The sequence below is a fragment of the Chenopodium quinoa genome, unplaced genomic scaffold (genome assembly GCF_001683475.1).
Source record: "Chenopodium quinoa cultivar QQ74 unplaced genomic scaffold, ASM168347v1, whole genome shotgun sequence".
NCBI lineage: Eukaryota > Viridiplantae > Streptophyta > Magnoliopsida > Caryophyllales > Amaranthaceae > Chenopodium > Chenopodium quinoa.
Window position 1 is genome coordinate 5,768,348 of NW_018742914.1, and position 21,082 is coordinate 5,789,429.

Genomic DNA, 21,082 nt, shown 5'->3' on the forward strand with positions numbered 1-21,082 from the left:
CGCACCATACCCATATCCATATGTATTATTACATATAAATTTTGGATCCATCATGGGAATAAGGGGCGGAGATGGGGATGGGAAATCCAACATCCGCCATCCCCATCTCCGCCCCACCCCACTCCATTGTCATCCCTATTCTTACCTTAACAAGTAATCGTATTCTTTAATGGTATGATCTTTTAAAAAACTATAAATAATCTAAGCAAGCCCTATCTTTCATTTGAGAAACATGAGACGTTTCTTTATTGGCATCTATAACCCTTATAAAAGCCCCAAGCACCAAGACTGTAGCAATTTTACTGTTCCTTATGAACAGAGAATTGACGGTTTTGCCCACCCTGCCCCTTAGCACCCTTCTCTGGTTGACCAAGTTGACCGGGCTATTTCGGTCTTTTTGCTTTGACATTGCATGTTGTCTCAGTGGGCTGACGCGTGGCAATTCCTCTTTCTTTGTCGGTGTTCTGCAGCTTACTCTTTTTCTTTCTTTCCTGCTTTCTTTTCCTATTAGCTATGTCTTTCTTCCTTTTCGTTTTTCCTTTTTTTTTCTTAGTAATTTAATTGTTGATTTTTTAATGTGTGTGGGTGTTGCAGCGGCTGTGTCAATGGCGGAATTTCAAGGAGTTGGTGGTGGTGTAGTTGCGCGATTTCGAGGAGTTAATGGTGGTGTTGTTGCGCGATTTTGCGGAGCTGATGGTGGTGTATATGCCCAATTTGAAGGACCTGGTGGTGGTATTTTTTTGGATCTGGTTGTTTTGTGCTATGAGGTATTCTCCTCTTGAGTATTTGTCAGTAGGAAATTTGTTAAATCAAAATATCAATTCAAAAAGACGTGAGAAGTGTTTTTAAGCAAATCTATTAAAGCATTAGTACCATTTCAATTTACCTGTAGTATCTCATTTTGATTAAAAACATGAGTTAGCTAATTTAAATAAAATTAGAATTAGCATTGTGTAATAAAAATTAATTTCTCATATAAATTTTGTTTAAGGATTTTATAAAGAGATTATGAACGAAATACAGTGATGTCTCTTGTAAATTTGTCTTATTAGTTTATTATTTAAATATAAACTTAGCTTCAGAAACTATTGATAGGGGAAATTTCTTTTGGAGGGTTTGGTGCTGTAATGTGTATCTATGTGAATTTAAAAATTTATAGAGGGGTTTTAGTGTGTACTAAGTTCCAGTTTTTCTGAAGAGATAAAAATACCCTTTTTTTTAAGCTATAATAATGATAAAAATAAACTAGAGTATATTTCAGATGTCTTTTTTGGTTGCAGTGTATTATTTAATAATTTTTGTGGAGAAGATATTTTTTTTATGATGTACTAGAACAATTTATATGGTCTGGTTTTTTTTGGCTAATAAAATATATGGGATATGTCCTTTGCTTTATTCTTTATTATATATGTGTTCTGCATGTTTGGTTTGTTTCAATTTTCTGACTTGCTTCTTCTTTATCTTATGTCTGAAAGAAAAGGTTTGTATGTGAAACTTTGCTGGGGTAATTGGTTAATTAGATTTTGATAAAAATATAATATCATGGGTTTAATTCCTTATGGATCTCATTTGTACAGACAACATTGGATATTGACTTAATGAATCTTGAACTTTTATGCACCATAATTTCCTGGACATACATTGATGTACAATTATTTGAATTTAGAGTTATATATTTTTTATAGGAAAGTAAAATAGAACAATTACTAGAAATTAGTTGTTTATGCATTTGTATTATTTTTGAAGCATTCAATTTGGTTACATAGCTTAATTTTTTTTGCCCTTGTGTTTTTTGTTTTTCTTCTTTCTTTTTTTTTGGATAAAAAAAGGGAAAAAAAAGAATAATTGTAGGTGTATGCACTTGGAGCTGGTTGTGCTGGTAAAATTAATTGCAGCTACTGGTGGTAAGTTTATTATTATTGATTTAACTTGGAATATTATAAGGTGGCTTGGTTTTCTTACATATGTTACCTTAGTTGTTGCACTTTGATTGTAGTTTAAGTTTAGAGGATGTATATGTTAAATGTTTTTTTTTCCCGGTTACAGGTTATGGCTATTCAGTCAAGCAAAATTGCCATTCCATTTCGACCTCTTTTAGGTCAATTGATTGATTGTTTAAATTTTCCTAAACCGGTTTATGGTTTCATAGATAGGGATAGGAATAATGCTTGTGTTCGTATTAGGACTGAATGTGGGAAGTCTGAATTTGTATTTTTCGGTGGGGAAGCTAACACAGTTGAGGAGTCCCAAGAGAGAGCAGCTCAAAAAGCTGTGCAGAAATTGATGAACCAGTTTGGGGTGCGGGTGAATGATTTTACATCCGATAGAGCAAGGATGTATCAGCTATGCAGTAAGCTTTTTAAGCATAAGGTGGTTGAGTTATGTAGTGAAAAAGGGATAGTGATGCCTGGTGCACAGAAGGTTTTGGGCAAAAAACCATCTGGTGATGTTGTTCATGTGACCATTGACTTTGTAGGATTTTTAGGAGCTGTTGTTACAAGGACTGGAGCAGAGGTGAGTCCATTAGAGACTATTTGGGTTGAAAATTTGGGCTTTGTGTCCTGGCTAACAGTGTCTTGCCCACATAATGGAGGTGAAATGGAATGCATATATAGTGATGCTTGTCCTGAGTTAGCTGATGCGAGGCAAAAAGCTGCCAAAAGAACTATTCATTACTTGGTGACTAAGTATAATCTAGAGATCATTGATGCTAATTATGGTGCAATTTTGGAGAAGCATGTTGCTTGCAGTGCTCTAAAGAGAAGGTTTTACCAATTAAAGGAGCATTTGACTGCCAGAGAGGAAAACTTTGCTACTGATGAATGCTTGACTTCTACTTCTGAGAGGTTTCGGATCCCTGAGATTGGTTTGCCTCCAGCTGCTCCAGTTAAAAGACGTTCGGTTACAGCATTAGATGCAGCATCTTCTTCTACTGTTAGAGTTGCTGAACCTTTGGTTTCTGGCATACCTGAATTAGAGATTGTATGGAAGCGGGCAAAGTTTGTTTAGCCTATATGGAGACTTACATTAGTATTTTGGGTAGAAAGTTGTATGCCTGGATATAGGTGTTTAGATTTAGCATTGATATATGCTTATTATCTTTCCTTTTGTCTTAGAGCCTAGGTCTATGAGTAGAAATGGCTGAAATTTTTCATTAGAAAACAAACTTGAAGGCTGTAATTGAAATATAATGTAATGTGTATCTTGAGTAATGAATGGATTAACTTTTTATTGTAGTTCTCATGACTTCTTAATTTAATATTGCTCTTTCATTAATTTTATTGTTAATTGTATGTCTTCTTGATTTTACAATGCTCTTTCATGTTTGGTGTTAAATATGTTCAGTATTTTATCTTTTTGAAGCTACATGGAAAATGTAAATACGGGTTTTAATTATGCATTAGTTTTTCTGTTTGCAGTAAATGGTAACTATTTATGTATACTGATATTCAAATTTCGATTGTATAACTTAGTTTATGTATGTATATAAGCATGTGAGGGAATAAGGAGAAAAGGAAATCTTTAAAGTAGGATTGGAGTTAAAGGCAGTAACAAGATGAGATAATGACAAGCTTCAATGGCTTTATAAAATAATACAAAGCAAGTATTGTTAATGATATGCACATGCTCTTATTAAGGTACAAAATAATGTAGTAGATTAGTAGAATTCATTTATTTTGTTTTGTGGCAGTAAAACAGGAGGATATTGCAATTTCAAATCGAGATCAGTGTAAAATTCAGGAATTATTGTTATAGGCTTAGATCACAGAAGTTTATGCAGAACAAATATTGGAACAGGTAAACATTTTCTTGAGTTGAAGGAGATATGCAAGTTAGTGTATTAGATTGATCAAATTTGTGAGGATTTAAATTGCAGAGCCTTTTAAATTGCACCTTGTTTTTTATTAAAAAAACATCTTGTTAACTACACCTGCTGAGTATTTCTATATATGTTCTTTATACAGTTAATGACATAAACTGAGATCGTTAATAACTTGTGCAAATTGTTGAGATGTGCATGCAAATGGTTGACATGACTTGGTCTGCAGCAAAGTAATATGGGTATATCTGAAAATTTTGCATGATTCTTATGATAAGTCTTTCTATTTATATGCGCATTGCTATGTTCATTTATGATATTTATTTTATGTTCGAGTTGCTGAGTTATTGTTTTAATTGTTTATATGATAGCTGATGCACCTATTAATTTTAAGAGACCATCATTTCAAGGTCGAAAATCAAAGCGAATGAGTGCTTTGGTATCAACTCATAATTTTACTAGGTAAAATAGATGATTTAAAATAATAAAATTATTATTTTGGTGAACTAAATTCATAGGTTCTTTATTCTTTGTACAATCAAGCAGAACAACCAAGATCGAAAAAGCCTAAATCAAGACCTTCGAAATATATTGTACTTGAAAGTGGGTCATTTGCCTTACATTGAGTTACAAAAGTGAATATATATATATAGTCTTTTTTTATAAGATCTGGTTTAATTTCTTTTTGGTCATGCTACAGAGAGGCCTTCAACTCACAGATCTACACCAACAAATGGCCAAAGTTCAAAACAGCTAAGGGATGCAGCTAAAAGTAAGGTTTAGTAGTAATTTCAGTTTATCTATTTTGCACACATACATAGTTGCACAATCAAATTATCTCAAATACCCTTTAATGTTATTACAGAAACCCTTGCGACAACTATAGGAAAACCATTACCTAGGCATCCCCTAGAATTATCTCCACCTACTTACTGTGATAAGTGTGGAGCTAAGAAGTTTGAGTTTGAAACTCTACATTTTTGCTGTGGTAATGGTGATATTAAAATAGCTGAGAATGAATATCCCCCTGAATTAATGAGGCTTTTTACTTCAAGAGATGAAGATGCTCTCCATTTTAGAAAATATGCACGGTTATACAATAACTTATTTGCTTTTAGTTCAATTGGAGGTAAAACTAATAGAGAAACATACAAAGGTATATATGTCTTTAAATTGCATGGCCAAATATATCATTCTGTACCAGACTTATTACCAGATGAGAATGGTCCAAAGTATCTGCAACTTTATTTCTATGATGGGCAAAATGAATTGAAACACAGAACAAACTGCTTTCCTGAATTAAGACAAGATGTTATTGACAAATTAATGCAAGTAACTAAAGATAATCCATATGCAAGATTTTTCCGCTCTTTGAAAGAAGTAAATGTTGATGAGCGTACTAACATTATAATAAATTCAAACACTGTACCAGATCAAAGAGTATATAATGCTCCCACTTCAGATGAAGTTGCTGTTATCTGGCCTGATAGTGTTTCGTCAAGTCAGAGTTCATGGCCACATGTTCTTGTAACAGCAAAGTCTTCAAAGTCTCATCGGATTGCTCATTTTTATGGGTGCTATGATCCTTTGCAGTATCCCTTGCTATTCCCAAGAGGTGAATGTGGTTGGCATCAGGGTTTAAAGAAAACTTCTTATGGTGGAGGCAGACAAGTGGCAACTGAACCTGATCCGATACAGTCCTGCGCAGTGCACACTCCGGCAAATTTTCTAGATGCAGAAGCTGCTCGTAAGTTCTTAAAAGAATAATGGTATTATTTTTAAAGCTGTTTTTATACTTGTGTTTCCTTATCGTATGCTTAATTTGAATTTTCTCTGGACTTTAATGTTTGTAGGAGCTTCTGGAAAACATACCAAAGCTGATAAGAATATCTCTGCAAGGGAGTACTATTGTTATAAGCTTCAAATTAGACTAGGAAACATGCTGTTAAGAGCAGGCCGTGCATTTTTGCAGTATATCACAGACATGTATATCAAAGTTGAAAACACAAGGTTAGATTTTTTTCGGCAAAATCAGGATACAATAAGAGCGGATCTTTATAAAGGGATTCTAGACACTGTAGATAGTGGCCAGACAAGTGCAGCTAATGTTGGTCATAAGTTCATTTTGCCACCATCATTTATAGGAGGCCCTCGTGATATGAAAAGGAGATATCTGAATGCAATGGCTCTTGTGCAGAAATACGGGAAACCTGATCTCTTTGTCACTATGACCTGCAATGCAAATTGGCCAGAGATAAAAGAGGATTGCCACATGCTCATTTCCTATTGATTCTAGAGCAACAGCATAAGATGAAGTGTCCTGCTGATTATGATAAATATGTCTGTGCAGAAATACCTCCCGTTACTCAACCTGAGCTGCGTAAAATTGTGTTAAGGCATATGATGCATGGACCATGTGGCCGCTTAAATCCAGAGTGTCCTTGTATGAGAAAGAAGGATAATGTTATTTCTTGTAAAAATGGGTATCCAAAACAATTCACCGTACAAACAACAACAAATAAAGATGGCTATCCATGCTATAAGAGAACTGATACTGGAGAACAATTGAAAGTCAGAAATGCTCAGTTAGATAACCGATGGGTTGTCCCTTATAACCCCTATCTCACATCACTCTTTGATTGTCATTTGAACGTAGAAGTTTGTTCAACTATTAAAGCAGTGAAATATTTATATAAGTATGTTTACAAGGGACACGATCGAGTGGCCTTCAATATTCTGGCTGAAGATAAAAATTGTAACGATGAAATTGCTCAGTTTCAGTCGGGGAGGTGGGTGTCGCCATGTGAGGCAGCTTGGAGAATTTTTGGATTTGATTTATTTGAGATGCATCCACCAGTCTTACCTTTGTCAGTTCATATTCCAGACATGAACACAGTTTGTGTACGCCCTTATGAACGTCTGGATGTTGGTATTGCAAGCGGTGTTTATGGTAGGACTCAATTAACTGAGTTCTTCCGTATGAATGCAGCTACTGATAATGGTCTTGGTTACTCATATGTAGAATTTCCTGAACACTATAAGTGGGATGCTTCAGCAAAATCATGGTCCAAACGGAAAAATAAAAAATTGATGATAGGGCGATTAGCTTTTGTCGCTCCTTCGGAGGGTGAACGCTTTTACCTTCGGCTTCTATTATTGAATGTCAAAAGTCCAAAATCATTCACAGACTTGCGCACAGTTGAAGGTTATGTGTGTGCAACTTTTAAAGAAGCATGTCTAAGAGCTGGCATTTTGAAAGAGGACGATGCTGCAAGCATTTGTTTAGCAGAAGCAACTGAAATTCAGCTCCCTCGGGCTTTACGCCGACTATTTGCAACTGTTCTTATATTTTGTCAGCCGAGTAACCCTGAAGAATTATGGTTTAAATATTATTCTGCATTATCAGAAGATTTTGCACGCCAATACCCTGGTGTTGAAAACAAAGTTAAAAGATTAACTGTCAGATCAGTAGAGCAGCATTTAGAGGCCATGGGCAAGTCATTATCTGCTTGTGGTCTGGCTGTTTTAATGGAAGACACTGATAACCAGATTGATAGAATAAAAGACATTCAAGATGCTTTAGATGCTCCGATTCCTCAAAATTGTATAGAAAGTCGTGGCTTGCTTAATACGGCACAAAAGGAAATTTTTACTTGTATTATGCAGCATATCGTAGAAGGAAAACCAGGGGCATTTTTCGTAGATGGTCCTGGTGGAACTGGTAAAACGTTCTTATATAATGCATTATATGCTGAGATCCGCCTTATGAATAAGATTGTTTTACCTACTGCTACGTCTGGAATAGCTGCAGCAAATATTCCATCAGGTAGAACAGCACACTCAAGATTCAAAATTCCATTGGACAATGATGCTTCATTAGCTTGCAGTGTTTCTAAGCAAAGTAGCCTGGCAGCGTTAATAAAAGAAACAGCTCTTATAATATGGGATGAAGCATCTATGGCAAACAAGCAAAATCTAGAATCTCTAGACCTTTTATTACAAGACATATGTGATAGTGATGTGATATTTGGTGGGAAGGTAATTATCTTCGGTGGAGACTTTCGACAAGTGTTGCCTGTTGTTCCTAACAAGACTATTAGAGAAGCAGTGGAAGCAAGTATAGTGAGTTCTTATATATGGCAGCATTTGCGGAGATTCAGGTTAACTGAAAATCTAAGAGCTAGGGAAGATCCTTCATTTTCTCAGTTTTTACTTGCACTGGGAAACGGTGAACTGCAGCCCATGGAAAGTGATTTTTTTGAGTTGCCACCTCAGATAGTGCAGACTTTCCAGCCTGATGCTGATCCAATAGATGAGTTACTCGAATCTTCTTTTCCATAACTTGGTTCAGGTGCTCTGGACCCTCAAATCTTTTCAAGAAGGGCTGTTCTAACACCTATAAATGACGATGTAGATACTATAAATTCGTTCATGATTGAGAGATTCCCAGGACAAGCCATATCTTATACAAGCTATGACAGTGTCCTAGATGATAGTGGCAGCGTATATCCTACAGAAGTCCTGAATAAACTATGTCCAGGTGGAATGAGCCCTCACAATCTTGTGCTCAAAGAAAACTGCCCAGTAATATTGCTTAGAAACCTTCTGCCATCTTCTGGTTTATGCAATGGAACGCGCCTTATATGTAAAAGGTTTTTCCCTAATTTAATTGAGTGCGTGATTTCTATTGGACAGTATCAAGGGGAACATGTATTTATACCCAAAATTAAACTCAGACCATCAAGTTCTCAGAAATATCCTTTCCAATTTCAGAGGAACCAGTTTCCTATCAAGCTCAGCTTTGCAATGACTATAAACAAGTCACAGGGGCAAACTTTAGATCAAGTGTTAATATATCTCCCTCGTTCGTGTTTTTCACATGGTCAGTTATATGTGGCTCTCTCACGTGCACGGTCTGCAGATAAAGTGAAAGTTGTATCAGTGGCTCCTACTTCACAGCATTCAGAAAACTCTGTTAAAAATGTCGTATCTTAAGCTGTCCTAAAGCTAGCATGAGTAATTTAGGTGATTATACATTGTCTAAGCTTACTAAGTTGATTTTTCGAAATATATAATGGCAGTCCTAATTTTCGTGTTTTACTCTTATTTTGCAGGAGTAATCTAGGTGCTGTTAGATCATTCCTAAAATAAGCTAAGTCATGTGCAATCACTTTAGTAGTGGTCCAATGTTGAATTCCAAGTATGCCTTTTCTTTCACCTATTTGCTTGATACTAATATACTCTATTTTGCTGCAATCCATTTTAATGTGAATATACTAATTCATATATGGCATTAACTATGGGTGATATTTAATGACAATAATGGTTGGTTAGTGATTGTGGGTCATATCTTTCTTGTTTTAGATTTCTACTGTATATTATGTGTGTGTGTGTGATTGTTTTAACAGGGCTTTATGACTACTGTAATAAATTAATATGCTAATTGATTCCAATTATGCATTCTGAACTTTAATACATGTGATTTTTTTCAATGAATTCTTGTATGTGCTTTATTCTATAGCGTATGAGCAAAGATTACTTTTAGTAAATGTAGACACTTACTTTATTACTCTAGATCATAACTTGTTTTAAAATAGGTGTTTTGTATTAATGAGTTGTTGTTTGGAGAGTAATAAGTGTTTAGTTTTGAGTAAATTGCTATTTGGGTTTTCTGGCTTTGACATCACAAGGAAGGAGTGAACAGAAAATCTGTCTGGACTTTATTACATGTCTATAGGAAGAAAAAACCTAACTCAGGATTTATTGCTTGATGTTCAATTACAGATCTTCAGATGAACTAAATATTATGCCATATACTTTAATTTCAGGTCCTTCAACGGTTCAGAAGATTCCTCCGGAGCAATTTTGCTGGCATGGTTTTGTGATAACTAAAGCATTAGCCCTTAGGTTTAGAAAAGAAGTGTATAAGCATCTTGTTAATTGTTTCTTGATCATCAGGAAAACCATGCATAAATTGGTTTTCTGTCAAGCTTTCGCCTTACATATTTTCATGTAGCATACACTTATAGTGGACACAATACTTTTAATTATAATTCTCCTTTGATTATAACTGATATTGTTTAGAGCAATTAGAATGATTGATGGTTGAAATTAAACTATGTTTGCTTCACTATTTAACATTATTGGTTGTAAGAGCAATTAGAATAATTAATGGTTGTTTCTGATTTATTTATTTAGTTAAAGATCTAATGTGATTTCAAACCCTTGATTTCTTTTGCTCTATTTTGTCGTGCAAGAAGATACCCTTATTGTTAGGCTTCATGGATCAACGTCAATCTGCAAATGACATAAGCAGGTCAGTGGTTTTAATGATTTTTCAAAGGTCGCTGCTCTTATTCCCTTAATACATCATTTTTATTCATGATTATTCTTTTTTTCTTTTTATTTATTTTTCGGTTTTTTATTCCTGAATAAGTTGATTCATAATGCTATTTTAATTGTTAGCTGGTGCTTTATTTCTATTTTTATACAATTAATGGTCATATGGCTTTCAACTAAAATATCTGGTTTTGATTAGTTGGAACTCTGGTCTCACTCTTTCAGTGTAATACTAAGGCAACCATTGCAGCTCATTGCATCAAGCGGATAAAGGACAATTATGAATTCAAATTCAACAGATAGCTTAGGTAGAATCTAAAAGTTTAAATCTATTGAATTTATTTTAGACTTACTGAACTTGTGCTGTAATGCTTGGGTAGAGTGATCAATGGTGTGCTTATTCATAGTACTGGTATGTTTGCTTGTAGATTGCTGGAATAGTTTGAAGAGCGGAACAAAAGAAGAGAGTATATATTTTTTTCAGATTTCTGAGCTCTGGAACCATTGAAGCCCTTAAGAAATGTGACGCTGATAGCATCATGTGGTCTACAAGTTCGTAAATCTATGGATTCGTATATTTGTATTTATTCAATGAATTCAATGACATATTGACATGGAGTATTTTATATTCAACCTTAGTTCCCTAAGAGTTTATATTTCTGCATGGATTTTAAACTGGAGTATTTGCTTGCAGGTAGTATTAGACAATGGCATTGCTCGAGTGACAATATCTAAACCACGAGAAATTGTTACTGGACTAGCTTATAATGGCATTGACAATTTGCTTGAATCTCGAAATCTTGAGGACCATAGAAGGTAAACATTCTATATAATCAGATTTGTACAGTCATTTTTCTTAATGAAATCAATACTTCAGTCAGTCTCTATATACAATCTAGAAACAAAATTCAAGATAATGAAAGAAAAGTTGATCATCACATGTGGAATTTTTAATTTTTTCTGCTTGTTTAATGATATATTTAACTGTGAAATGTATGCATGTATTGGGAACTTGTTTAGAATGATGCTAATACACCAGGGACATTTGACATGTTTGTTCTTCTTGCCTTTTTGTTTCTTAGTTTACCCAAATTAAATGGATAAACTTGTAAATGTTAGGCTTAGTTTTACAGATTTGACTAAGGCTATTTGCTAACTGTATGCAAGATTAAAGCAACAACTTTTCAGGTGATTATGTTACATGATGATCAGGTGGAAGTTTTCTTTTGTAGACAGTGGGATCCTTCACTCAAGGGCAAGTTATTCCCATTGAATATTGATAAAAGGTAGTTGCTTTAATCTTCACCATATTATATAAACTTCTACTTTTTATAGAGCACACTTCCTCCTTTATATATTAGTACCCCTCTCTCTTGAAATAGTTGTCATGTTAATAATGTAATTAAATCCAATAATTGTTAAACTTTTAGGTCTATAATGCTTCGTGGCTCATCCAGGTCATATACCTATGCAATCTATGAGCATATGAAAGATTGACCGGGCTTCAGCTTGGGTGAAACTAAGGTCACATTCAAGCTCAATAAACGGTGGTATAAAGAAACTGATTTCTTTGGACAGGTTTCACGGCAAACCAAATTAATTAGAAGAAATTTAGGCAACAAAGCATGATATGTTTAGTCCTGAGGCTGTTCTGTTGACAAGCCCTGTTAAACCAAACATTAAAGGAGAGGTATCATAATTTCTTATCTCATGTAGATAAAAGTTGATTATGCATTGGTTTTAAGTATTTTTATGATTTGTTCGATCATGTTTAGTGAATATATGAATTGTTATATTATATAGGTTGATGAAAAGTATCAGTATTCATGTGACAACAAAGAGATAAAAAACCATATACGCTTAAATTACAGCCTACTAAAGTGAACTATTTAAATTAACTTTCTATCATAAAATAAAAGTTAATATTAAAAGCTGTACAATATTTCACATTTCTATATTTCTATATATATATATAGGTCTGCTATGATTATGACTTGTTGTAAAGCCACTCCCTTAAAAAAAGAAAAATTGTTTTCTGGGATATGGTTATCCATATATAAAAGCAAGATATTATTATTCTATTACTTATAAAAACAATAAACTTTTCCAGGCTTTATAAAGTATTATAAAAGTACAGTGAGCAGCTGAAAATCTTTACCTAAAGTATGGAATGAACAGTGTTAACAGTAAAGAAGAAAAAACTTACATTGGTTATTCTGAACTTATTACCAGAACCTTCCCCAATTACTGTATTCTAGCTATTTCCTATTTTTTAAATTTGTACTAACTCATATAAAAAGTGTTTCATCTTTGGCATTTCGTTTTTTTTCACAGAAGAATCAACCAAAGTAGCAGTGACTTACTCAGCCATGGCAGGTATGGTCCCTTCTTTTATAGATTGCTTCCATTATCCTTTAGCTCAATTATTGTTAATGTTTTTCCTATATAAATTCCTTATTGTGTACTTGATTAACTAATATTTAATATTAAATGTTATAACATTTTACATTATCATGTATAACTACTGCTATACAAAATAACATGAAAGCATTTGTATACACGGATCAAAAATACAAAACAGCTAGACAGAAGCCAGAGTATGTGTACTTGGATCAGTTAAATGTAGCATGCAAGACTTATATAGTAAGAGTAGTTGTTGCTGAAAAAGGAAGGGACACACTATCCTCCAAAAAAACAGTTAGATTCCAAACTTTACTTCTAAAGGATGAAAAGGTATGCATTTATTACTTTATACATGTAAATATCACACTAACTTTATTACAATTATGATGCAACTGAGAGAATATTCCTAACTGTAATCTAAATCATATCAAGCATTTAGGTAGGCTTAAAGAGTTATGGTAGGCTGTACAGAAATTACATTAACTACTCTTGTAATAATCATGCTTATGCTATAATCATGCTTTTACTTATGTTATAACCTTAATCAGCTCAAGGTTCAGTTAAATATAGTACACATGAAGCTAGAATATAATGCAATCCTAATTATGTTTAAATGTTCATGATTCAAGTGAAATATAAAGTATATAGCTTATTATAGTTAAATCTTTTGAGTAACCTTTTTATTCTTTTATAATATAAATTACATCAATGTTAAAATCACTTTATTTTAGCAAAAATAATGTTAAATAAAGCACATATTTTGTGGCACTTTAATTAAATCTCAAACAAAAGATGCCTTATTCTACAAATCTAATAGCAAATTATATATAATTAATAAGTTTAAGGGACCTTATAATATAGTTATAAAGCTCACCTTGTTTCACTATCATTTTCTGCTTTATAGGGTAATAGGATGCGTGGTACTTTATTTGGCGATCAAATTGAAGCATTTGAAGAAGCATTACAGTACCTAGGTGAATACGACATTTCTGCTGCACCTATTAAATTCATTGACGAAAAATGGAGAACTGAGCTTGATCAGTTTCCGTACCAAATGGCTTTTGGTAGTAGAACTGTGATCCAGCCAGTTCATCCAGAGCTCGGACCAATTATGCCTAACTATCAACCCATTGCAAGTATACCTCGTACAGTTGATCCTGATGAGAAATACGGTATATTGCACTCACATAACAGTTTCACATAAAAAAAACAATTAAAAAACACTAACAAACTTATCTGAATTCACAGATATCGTAGGTGTGGTGTTATATGTTGAAGAAGAGCCAAGGAAAATTGAAGCCAGAGATGGAAAGCGAGAGAGCTTCGTACGAGAAATAGTCGTTACTGATGAAAGGTTAAAATCAGTTCACCTAAATGTTCAGGATTAGTAAAAATAATATTTGATATATATTACAATTTGGAATCACTAACAATAAGTATTTCATGTAGCAGTTGCGATCAACCGCTCACCATCTCATTGTGGAATGATCTAACAACACCCAAATTCTTCGACAAATTACCTAATTGGGCAGAAGCATTCCAGGTTATAGGTTTTAGAGCTCTTAAACCATATACTCGCCGTGGTAAGACAAAAACTATTGTACTTTAGATCCCAGGTGATTTTTTACTATGACAAAATTAACACTATCTGTTTTATTTAGGTTTTTCAATGAATTCTGGTATGTCTACTCGAATAATCTATAAACCTGAAGGGGATCGAGCGCGTGAGCTGTCTGACTGGTAATCACTAAAACTTAGCCTAGCAAAAACAATAACCATTATAGTATGCTGATCATCTCTATAATGAATAATGTGCAGGGCTAACCTCTTCCACCAGAAGATATTAGATAGACAAACTAGAGTATTAGAGGTTAAGTACCCAGGTGAAAACAAAAAAATTGTTTCCATTGTTGAACTGAGACGGAAAAAGGTGAACTATAATTCATTACAGCCTCTTCCAAGGTTTACAACTTACTAAAAATTAAGTGTGCATGCTCTAACTGATATTTTGTGAATTATAATACATGTGTAGCCAAGCAACACCATACAGGAAGAACTTCTATGGATAGAGGTAACCATTCAGAATGCAGAATTAGAAAAAGTGCACGCGTACACAGGCTGTTCAAACTGCTGGAAAAGAACCAACCTTCCATTGCAGAAGCGTTATTCTTGCACTTCTTGTTATAAGAAAGAATGCATATGCACTGAGAGGTATAACACTAGCTCTTTTTAAACACCAACATTTTTTGTTGATATTGTACCTAACAAAAATTCCTGTGAGTTCATGCCAGGACAACCTTTAAGTTTGAGGCTAGCGATGGCACAGGCACTATGGCATTCACCACTTTTAACGATGACACAGAAAGACTGTTTAGGAGAAGTGCAGCTGAAATTTATGCCATAAAAGAAGCGGTAAATTACAATTACCATGTACCTACCTTTTAATTTTTGAAACAGTTTATATATGCCATGTAAATTTCCAAAGAATACTTGAAAGTTCTTATTTCATAAAATTAAAATTATAAGTAAAAAAATTAATAAGATTAAATAAGCTTAAGATACATCTAGAATATAGATTTTCCAATAGACAATCACCCATGAGATGTTTAAAGGTCCAGTAGACTTGAAAAAGTCAAACACTCTTATCTTATGCCTTAGAAACCAAGAACACAAAAAAACCATTATTAGCAAAATTGTCAACGGTTAAAATGTCATGCCTCAATTGACAATGAATTGTTGAGTAATGTTGCTAATCAGTCCCGCATAGAAAGATTTATAAATAAAAAAGAAAGGTAAAAAAAAAAGGCAGAAAAGAAATATAGTCATCTAATTAGATAATATTAGTGTAATACACAGTCAAAGTTATATATTATAATATTTACAAATTTTGATATAATACTAATACTTGCCATGATGATAAATACAATGCAGGATGACCACAATGCATTCGAGGCTATTCAAGACATGCTTAGCAGCAAACCGTTCTACATTAAAGTAGGACCTACTTCGCATTTAGGCCAGAACAATGTTCTAGAATGGACTCTCAAGGGTATATAACTTAAGGAAGAACCTGAGACACCAGAAGTTTTGTAACCATTTGAAGGCACCTCCAACCAAGCAAAAGATGCAAATGAAAAGGAAAAACATCAATCTATGGAACAAGGGAATCCAGAACCAGTCATTCCAACCCCAAACATGAAGGGTTCTTCAGAAAAACATACACAAGATAGCCCTTTCACTCAAACACTGGAGTTAACTCAAGGAGATATCGAATCGCTTAAGCGAAAGAAAGCTTTAGGGAAAACTCCTGTCCAATTCCAAGATGAGGAAACTGAATACGAGCCACCGCTATCACAATTCCGTGCAAAAAAGAAACTTTGCTTCGGCGGAATGACTCCAGAGAAGAACTAGACAGCCCAAGAACCAGAGATATCACCAAGAAAGGATCAAGCTCAAGATGAAACTGTCCCCCTGAAAACTGACAAGAAGGAAGCCAAACCTGTAACTGTGAAGTCTGAGAAGCCGAAATAATCTTCCATCAAATCTGCCACGACAAATGATAAGGTGGTGAACTACAAAAAATATACATAATAGCCTAATGGAGTACTGCAGAACAACAATCTAAGGTGCACTACCTGCACATCATCTAAGTATTAAATATTTTGCTAAATTACAAATATATGGACAACTATAAGAAATTCTCTTTTGCTCAGAATGCTAAGCACAATAGATAGTTTCCCATGTATTTACATAAAACTCCAGCATCGTGTAGTAATTAATCTTCAACTTACTTTCAAAATTTCATGTATATAGAAGTAAGATGCTGTAGGAGTTGCTCTTTTGAGGGTTTCCCAGGAACAGTAACAACAGTTAGTGTTCCTGGCAAACACCATAATTAGATCAAGGTCTAATGTATTGCTATATTACAAGAGATGTTAAATTATATCTATAAAAATATAGTAGTTTATATATGTGGCTTATTTGAAATTTATTATTATACTGTTTTTTTAAAGAACCAAGTGAAATTATAAAAAAAAGGGATCATGATAAAGAAAATAATCATCTTATGAGAATTCATACTTAATTTATAAAACATCAATACAGATAAATCGCATAAGCCATAAAGTTCAACAATAAAAAGAAAGAAAGGAAAAATTCACAAATAAAAAGAAAACACATAAAATTTGTTATTAAAAATATAAAAACCTAGACTAATGTGTAGAATTAAAAAATAAACAAAGCTAATATGCTGATATTGTTAAAGCAAACAGAAAAAATAAGAGTTGATATGCTATAAAGGTTTCAATAACATGACTAAAGCTGAAACAACAAACATAAATTGTCATACACTAATCTTTTTATTAGGGAAGTTAAAATAACCTTCTGCATAGATTATTATCATAAAAAACATTACATTTTAGAATATCTCAAATCTTCATTTATTATTACAACTCTATTTCTCAAGCATTGCAATAACCTATCACTAAAACAACGTCTAAAGAAACACAATCTCAAGCACAATCGGATCACCATCTACAATCACTTGCGAAATTCCACCCATTAACCTACTATGAATGTTTCCATTCAATCGGGAACAAATTTCGACAACAGAATCCCATCTTCTATTTCCAAATCGCATTTGAATTACAGTCCGCATATTGACATGATGAAACACTTGATTACCAAAGGCTACTGGAATTTCCTGCGAATGAACACATAAAATGCATTAGATACAATAAGATCACTTATTTAAAATTTTATATTCATAACTTAAATAAATAGAAAAAGACACTAACCAAAGTATCTTCTTCATAGCATGTTGGTGTAATTACCCAAGGGAACCATGGCTGATTCCCAATTCCTAGGGCAACAAGAAAATCATCACTAGAAGAACCATTTCCACCACTTGACATAGACCTATGTAGAGGTTCTAGAGAACCAAACCTTTCCACCATTGACGATGAAAAATTCTTACATAAAATCTCCTATTCCCACCATAATATACAATAACAATTTCACCTTCACAAATATGATTATCATTGACAAACCCTTCCCAACCAAAGTCTAATAGCATAAATTGCCTACTATCCTCTGTCACTTTCAGCAACTGAACAATCCATACACGACTATTGCTACCACGAATGACTTCCACTGGACTGGATACACCAGATAACATAGATGTCCAACTCTCCGGTAACTCCTACAAAATAAATTAAAAATTGTATTGAAATCTAATTCCAAAAAATAAAAACACAAGCAAAAAAACAAAATTAGAATAAATAAACATCCAAGAAACAGGAAAGAAAAAAAAATTAAACAAATCGTTTTTTTCATACCAATTCTTTACGATATTCATCTTTAAAAAACAGCAAATGAGAAGGTAAATTTGTGTATAGACTCATAATTCCTGTAATCAAAAGAATTTATTCAAAATTAGAATGCAAGCATATATATCAAACAAAAAATATAAAATAATCAAGCCTTTCATACACCTTATCACGATCTTTCTTTCAATTACTTGCACATTACAATGGAAGCTGCATATATAGTAAAACTGTGTATGAAAAACATCTCATTGACAGTAATTCCAATTAAAGATAATATTGATAAATATTGACCACATTTATAACGGCTTATTAACTATATATTAAACACATGTATAACTTCATCAAGAATAAGATCTTCACATTGACTATAAATTGAATGCATTGAAAATAGATAATAGAAAACTTGACTATTCATCTAATATATATGAAAATTGGTCAGTCAATTTCAAACTTACATACCTATTAATCAAATCACAAATACAATAACTCCTTTGGAATTTATCAAGGTACAACCTGATAAATAAAAACAAGATAAATATTCAAATTAAAATATTAATGTTACTGCTCTGTATAATGCCAAGTAATAAAATTCAGCCACTACAAAACAAGAGCAGCATCATCAGCAACATTTAAAACGTTTCAGCATATGAATAAAGCAAACAAATTTAGCAGTAAATGTATATAAACAGAACAGTTATTAGTATTCAATAGCTATAACTAAGCTTTAAATCCTCATAAAATAATAAAAGACATTATCGAATAACAGATAATGCATCACATAGTAATTACAATTACTAAAAGATAAAGAGTACATTGTACATTATATAAGTACAATAGATAAAAATTGTAGCCATGTGAATCAAAATATGAGAAGACATCTTCATGGACTGCAAATACTTCAGCTTTGCAGTATGAAATCAAATCACTGTACAAAACTTATAAGAGATATACACAATCTAAAATCAATCCACACACATGTATCTTCTCAAATAAATCATACAATAATACACCATCTAGCATTGCTATTATATTTGACAATTGTTTAGAAGTTCATTCAGATGATCACCCAACTAAGGATTAAAAACACAGCCTTCAATCCTAGCCAGAGTAGTTGCTTAGATGAGTCTCAGTCATTATCTGACATAGCATGAACATTAGTGAAGCTAATGATGCTCTTTAAATTAGTACAGTCTGAAAGTTAATAAAGCTTTAGAGTCACAATATGAAATATTAAAGTTTAAAGCAGCAACTTGGATTATCAAAATGGCATCAGTTAGATTTAAAGTTAGAAAAAGTCTTTCAATATTATACAAGACAAAGGAATAATAACACTTTAACCAAAATTGGGATAAATATATAAAAACTCAGATCAGAGGATAAACCCCTGATTTAGCAATGTAGCATTATAGTTTATAATACATAGTAATTAAATAAACCTAGTAAGGAATTGTCAAAATAAACTAATGAAAAAAATTCCCAAAAAAGCTTGAAGTTTGCAAACTGGATGAGATCTTGGTGAGCAATATAGACAACAAAAAGTAGGCTGCACCTTTCGGTGCTAAAACTTCAGATGGTATGATAACGTCAAATTCTCCTTTGCCACAACATATTTAAGTCCGTCAATTGCAATGTAAATCAGACACTTTTGCTAACTTAATTGTGTTATGAGATCGGGACTAAGTGACCTAAATACCAAGTAGCTGAGATTGAGGCATCCCTTTACCATCAAGAAGTCCTCCAAACGAATTTATGCTCGATAAGCAGAAATCAATGGCTTCCATATTCAGATTAGATCCAATTCTGCCAAGTTCCTGTAAGAACTATTCAGTAATCAACATTTCAGAAGCTCATACCTTAATTTTATAAAATCCAAAATATATCTATGATCGTAACATTTATGAATTAAATCATCATCAAGTTGGAAAAATAAGCAAAATTCATGTAACATTAGTGAAGCTAATCGTTGTCTTCTTATTTATCAATTATCCTTTGAAGTCTTATTTATTATTATCTTACACCCAATTTAAATGAACTTTTAAAACCCTTAGTATAGTTAACTCTTAAAAACATTCACAACATTTGAACATCCCACCAAAATATACAACATAGCTAACTGGAATGGCAATATAATTTGTTATAGATAAGACTCAACATTGCAGAATCTGTTGACAACAAAGCTGCATCATTAATTCCAAATTGTGAAGAAGCATGCATGTTCATACTGCAGCAAAATAAACAAGCTTGCATGACACTTATTCAGAGATGACAGCAATTGCAATTTATCATGCACCATTCATTTACAGCTGTAGCCATGTGATGCTTAAAGTGAATGCATTGTGAAGTATTTCTGTGAAACAGAAGCACTATGCAAGGTATTATCAAGATAAAGGTGATGCTTAAAGCTACAATTTTTCAAAGAGAATAGCCGTAGTACTTTTAAGCCATTGAACTTTTAAACTTGCTCAATTTAATTTGAACAAATTATCAATTCATTTGCTTGTTAAAGTAAAGCTAAATTACTTATGCTAAACAAGAGTATACTTTTGGTAATGCTGGTAAAGTAATCATATCGATCGTTCTTTATGTTGAACTTTATATGGTTACTACAAGTTACATGATCTCGGAAGGAGATAATCTAAACAAGGTATTCCCGGAATTTTCAGTTGGAGTATTTGGAATCCCAATCGAAGGCAAATCATGCTTCATAGTAATCATTCCTCTAATTCTTCTCCCAACTGTTTTGTTGGATAATTTAAGCATTTTGGCTTACATTTCTGCGGTTTATAATTAAAAATCTATTTAAAGTGATAGAATGAACAGACCAATCACATAGATTATAACTGTCAAACGAACTTCATATCATGGTGGTTCTCCAAATGCTTAAGATTCTCTATGTAACTTGTAAGTATGTAATTTCTTTAGTAATTGTTACATTATTGTATTAAGATGGTGTTCTTTTACAACAATATCATGATGCTTAGCAATTTGATATTGGTGGGCCATTCTTACATGCATGCAATCAAATAAAAAGCAATAATGAAAGCACTACAAAACAAAGTGCTCACCTAAAAAAAAATTTACTTGTAAAAAAAAAAAAAGGAGCATTTTCTTACTATAAATAGGACTTAACATGAATATGAGCAAACACAAAATACTTCATTCCAACGCATTGCAAACCAAATAGAAACCTAAA

The 21,082-nt window shown here is 33.0% G+C and overlaps 4 protein-coding genes and 2 long non-coding RNA genes across 8 annotated transcripts; all 6 read left to right on the forward strand.

Annotated features, from left to right (window-relative positions):
* Positions 1-261: 261 nt before the first annotated feature.
* Positions 262-3,237, forward strand: LOC110728009. The gene is made up of 4 exons (XM_021907613.1): positions 262-455; positions 595-767; positions 1,830-1,904; positions 2,047-3,237. Exon 4 carries the CDS (start codon positions 2,050-2,052, stop codon positions 3,007-3,009), a length of 960 nt encoding a protein of 319 aa, XP_021763305.1. The 5' UTR covers positions 262-455; positions 595-767; positions 1,830-1,904; positions 2,047-2,049; the 3' UTR covers positions 3,010-3,237.
* Positions 3,238-4,358: 1,121 nt separating this feature from the next.
* Positions 4,359-5,407, forward strand: LOC110728010. The gene is made up of 3 exons (XR_002512627.1): positions 4,359-4,423; positions 4,521-4,592; positions 5,253-5,407. It is a non-coding gene; the product is annotated as an uncharacterized LOC110728010 (long non-coding RNA).
* Positions 5,408-6,130: 723 nt separating this feature from the next.
* Positions 6,131-8,763, forward strand: LOC110727680. Its single transcript, XM_021907260.1, has 2 exons — positions 6,131-8,472; positions 8,594-8,763. Exon 1 carries the CDS (start codon positions 6,131-6,133, stop codon positions 8,159-8,161), a length of 2,031 nt encoding a protein of 676 aa, XP_021762952.1. The 3' UTR covers positions 8,162-8,472; positions 8,594-8,763.
* Positions 8,252-8,815, forward strand: LOC110727681 (ATP-dependent DNA helicase PIF1-like). The gene has a single exon (XM_021907261.1). The coding sequence runs from the start codon at positions 8,252-8,254 to the stop codon at positions 8,813-8,815; it is 564 nt and encodes a 187-aa protein (XP_021762953.1).
* A 1,587-nt stretch (positions 8,816-10,402) lies between these two features.
* LOC110728011 lies at positions 10,403-12,518 on the forward strand. Of its 3 annotated transcripts, none has more exons than XR_002512628.1 (6): positions 10,403-10,467; positions 10,588-10,711; positions 10,854-10,975; positions 11,334-11,445; positions 11,590-11,849; positions 12,494-12,518. It is a non-coding gene; the product is annotated as an uncharacterized LOC110728011 (long non-coding RNA). The 3 variants fall into 3 exon arrangements; XR_002512629.1 differs by having other exon boundaries at positions 11,348-11,445; XR_002512630.1 differs by having other exon boundaries at positions 11,372-11,445.
* A 182-nt stretch (positions 12,519-12,700) lies between these two features.
* On the forward strand, positions 12,701-16,529 carry LOC110727682 (replication protein A 70 kDa DNA-binding subunit B-like). Its single transcript, XM_021907262.1, has 9 exons — positions 12,701-12,892; positions 13,467-13,734; positions 13,841-13,916; positions 14,015-14,145; positions 14,224-14,302; positions 14,381-14,492; positions 14,595-14,773; positions 14,854-14,974; positions 15,494-16,529. The coding sequence occupies exons 1-9, from the start codon at positions 12,701-12,703 to the stop codon at positions 15,617-15,619; spliced, it is 1,284 nt and encodes a 427-aa protein (XP_021762954.1). The 3' UTR covers positions 15,620-16,529.
* Positions 16,530-21,082: the final 4,553 nt, after the last annotated feature.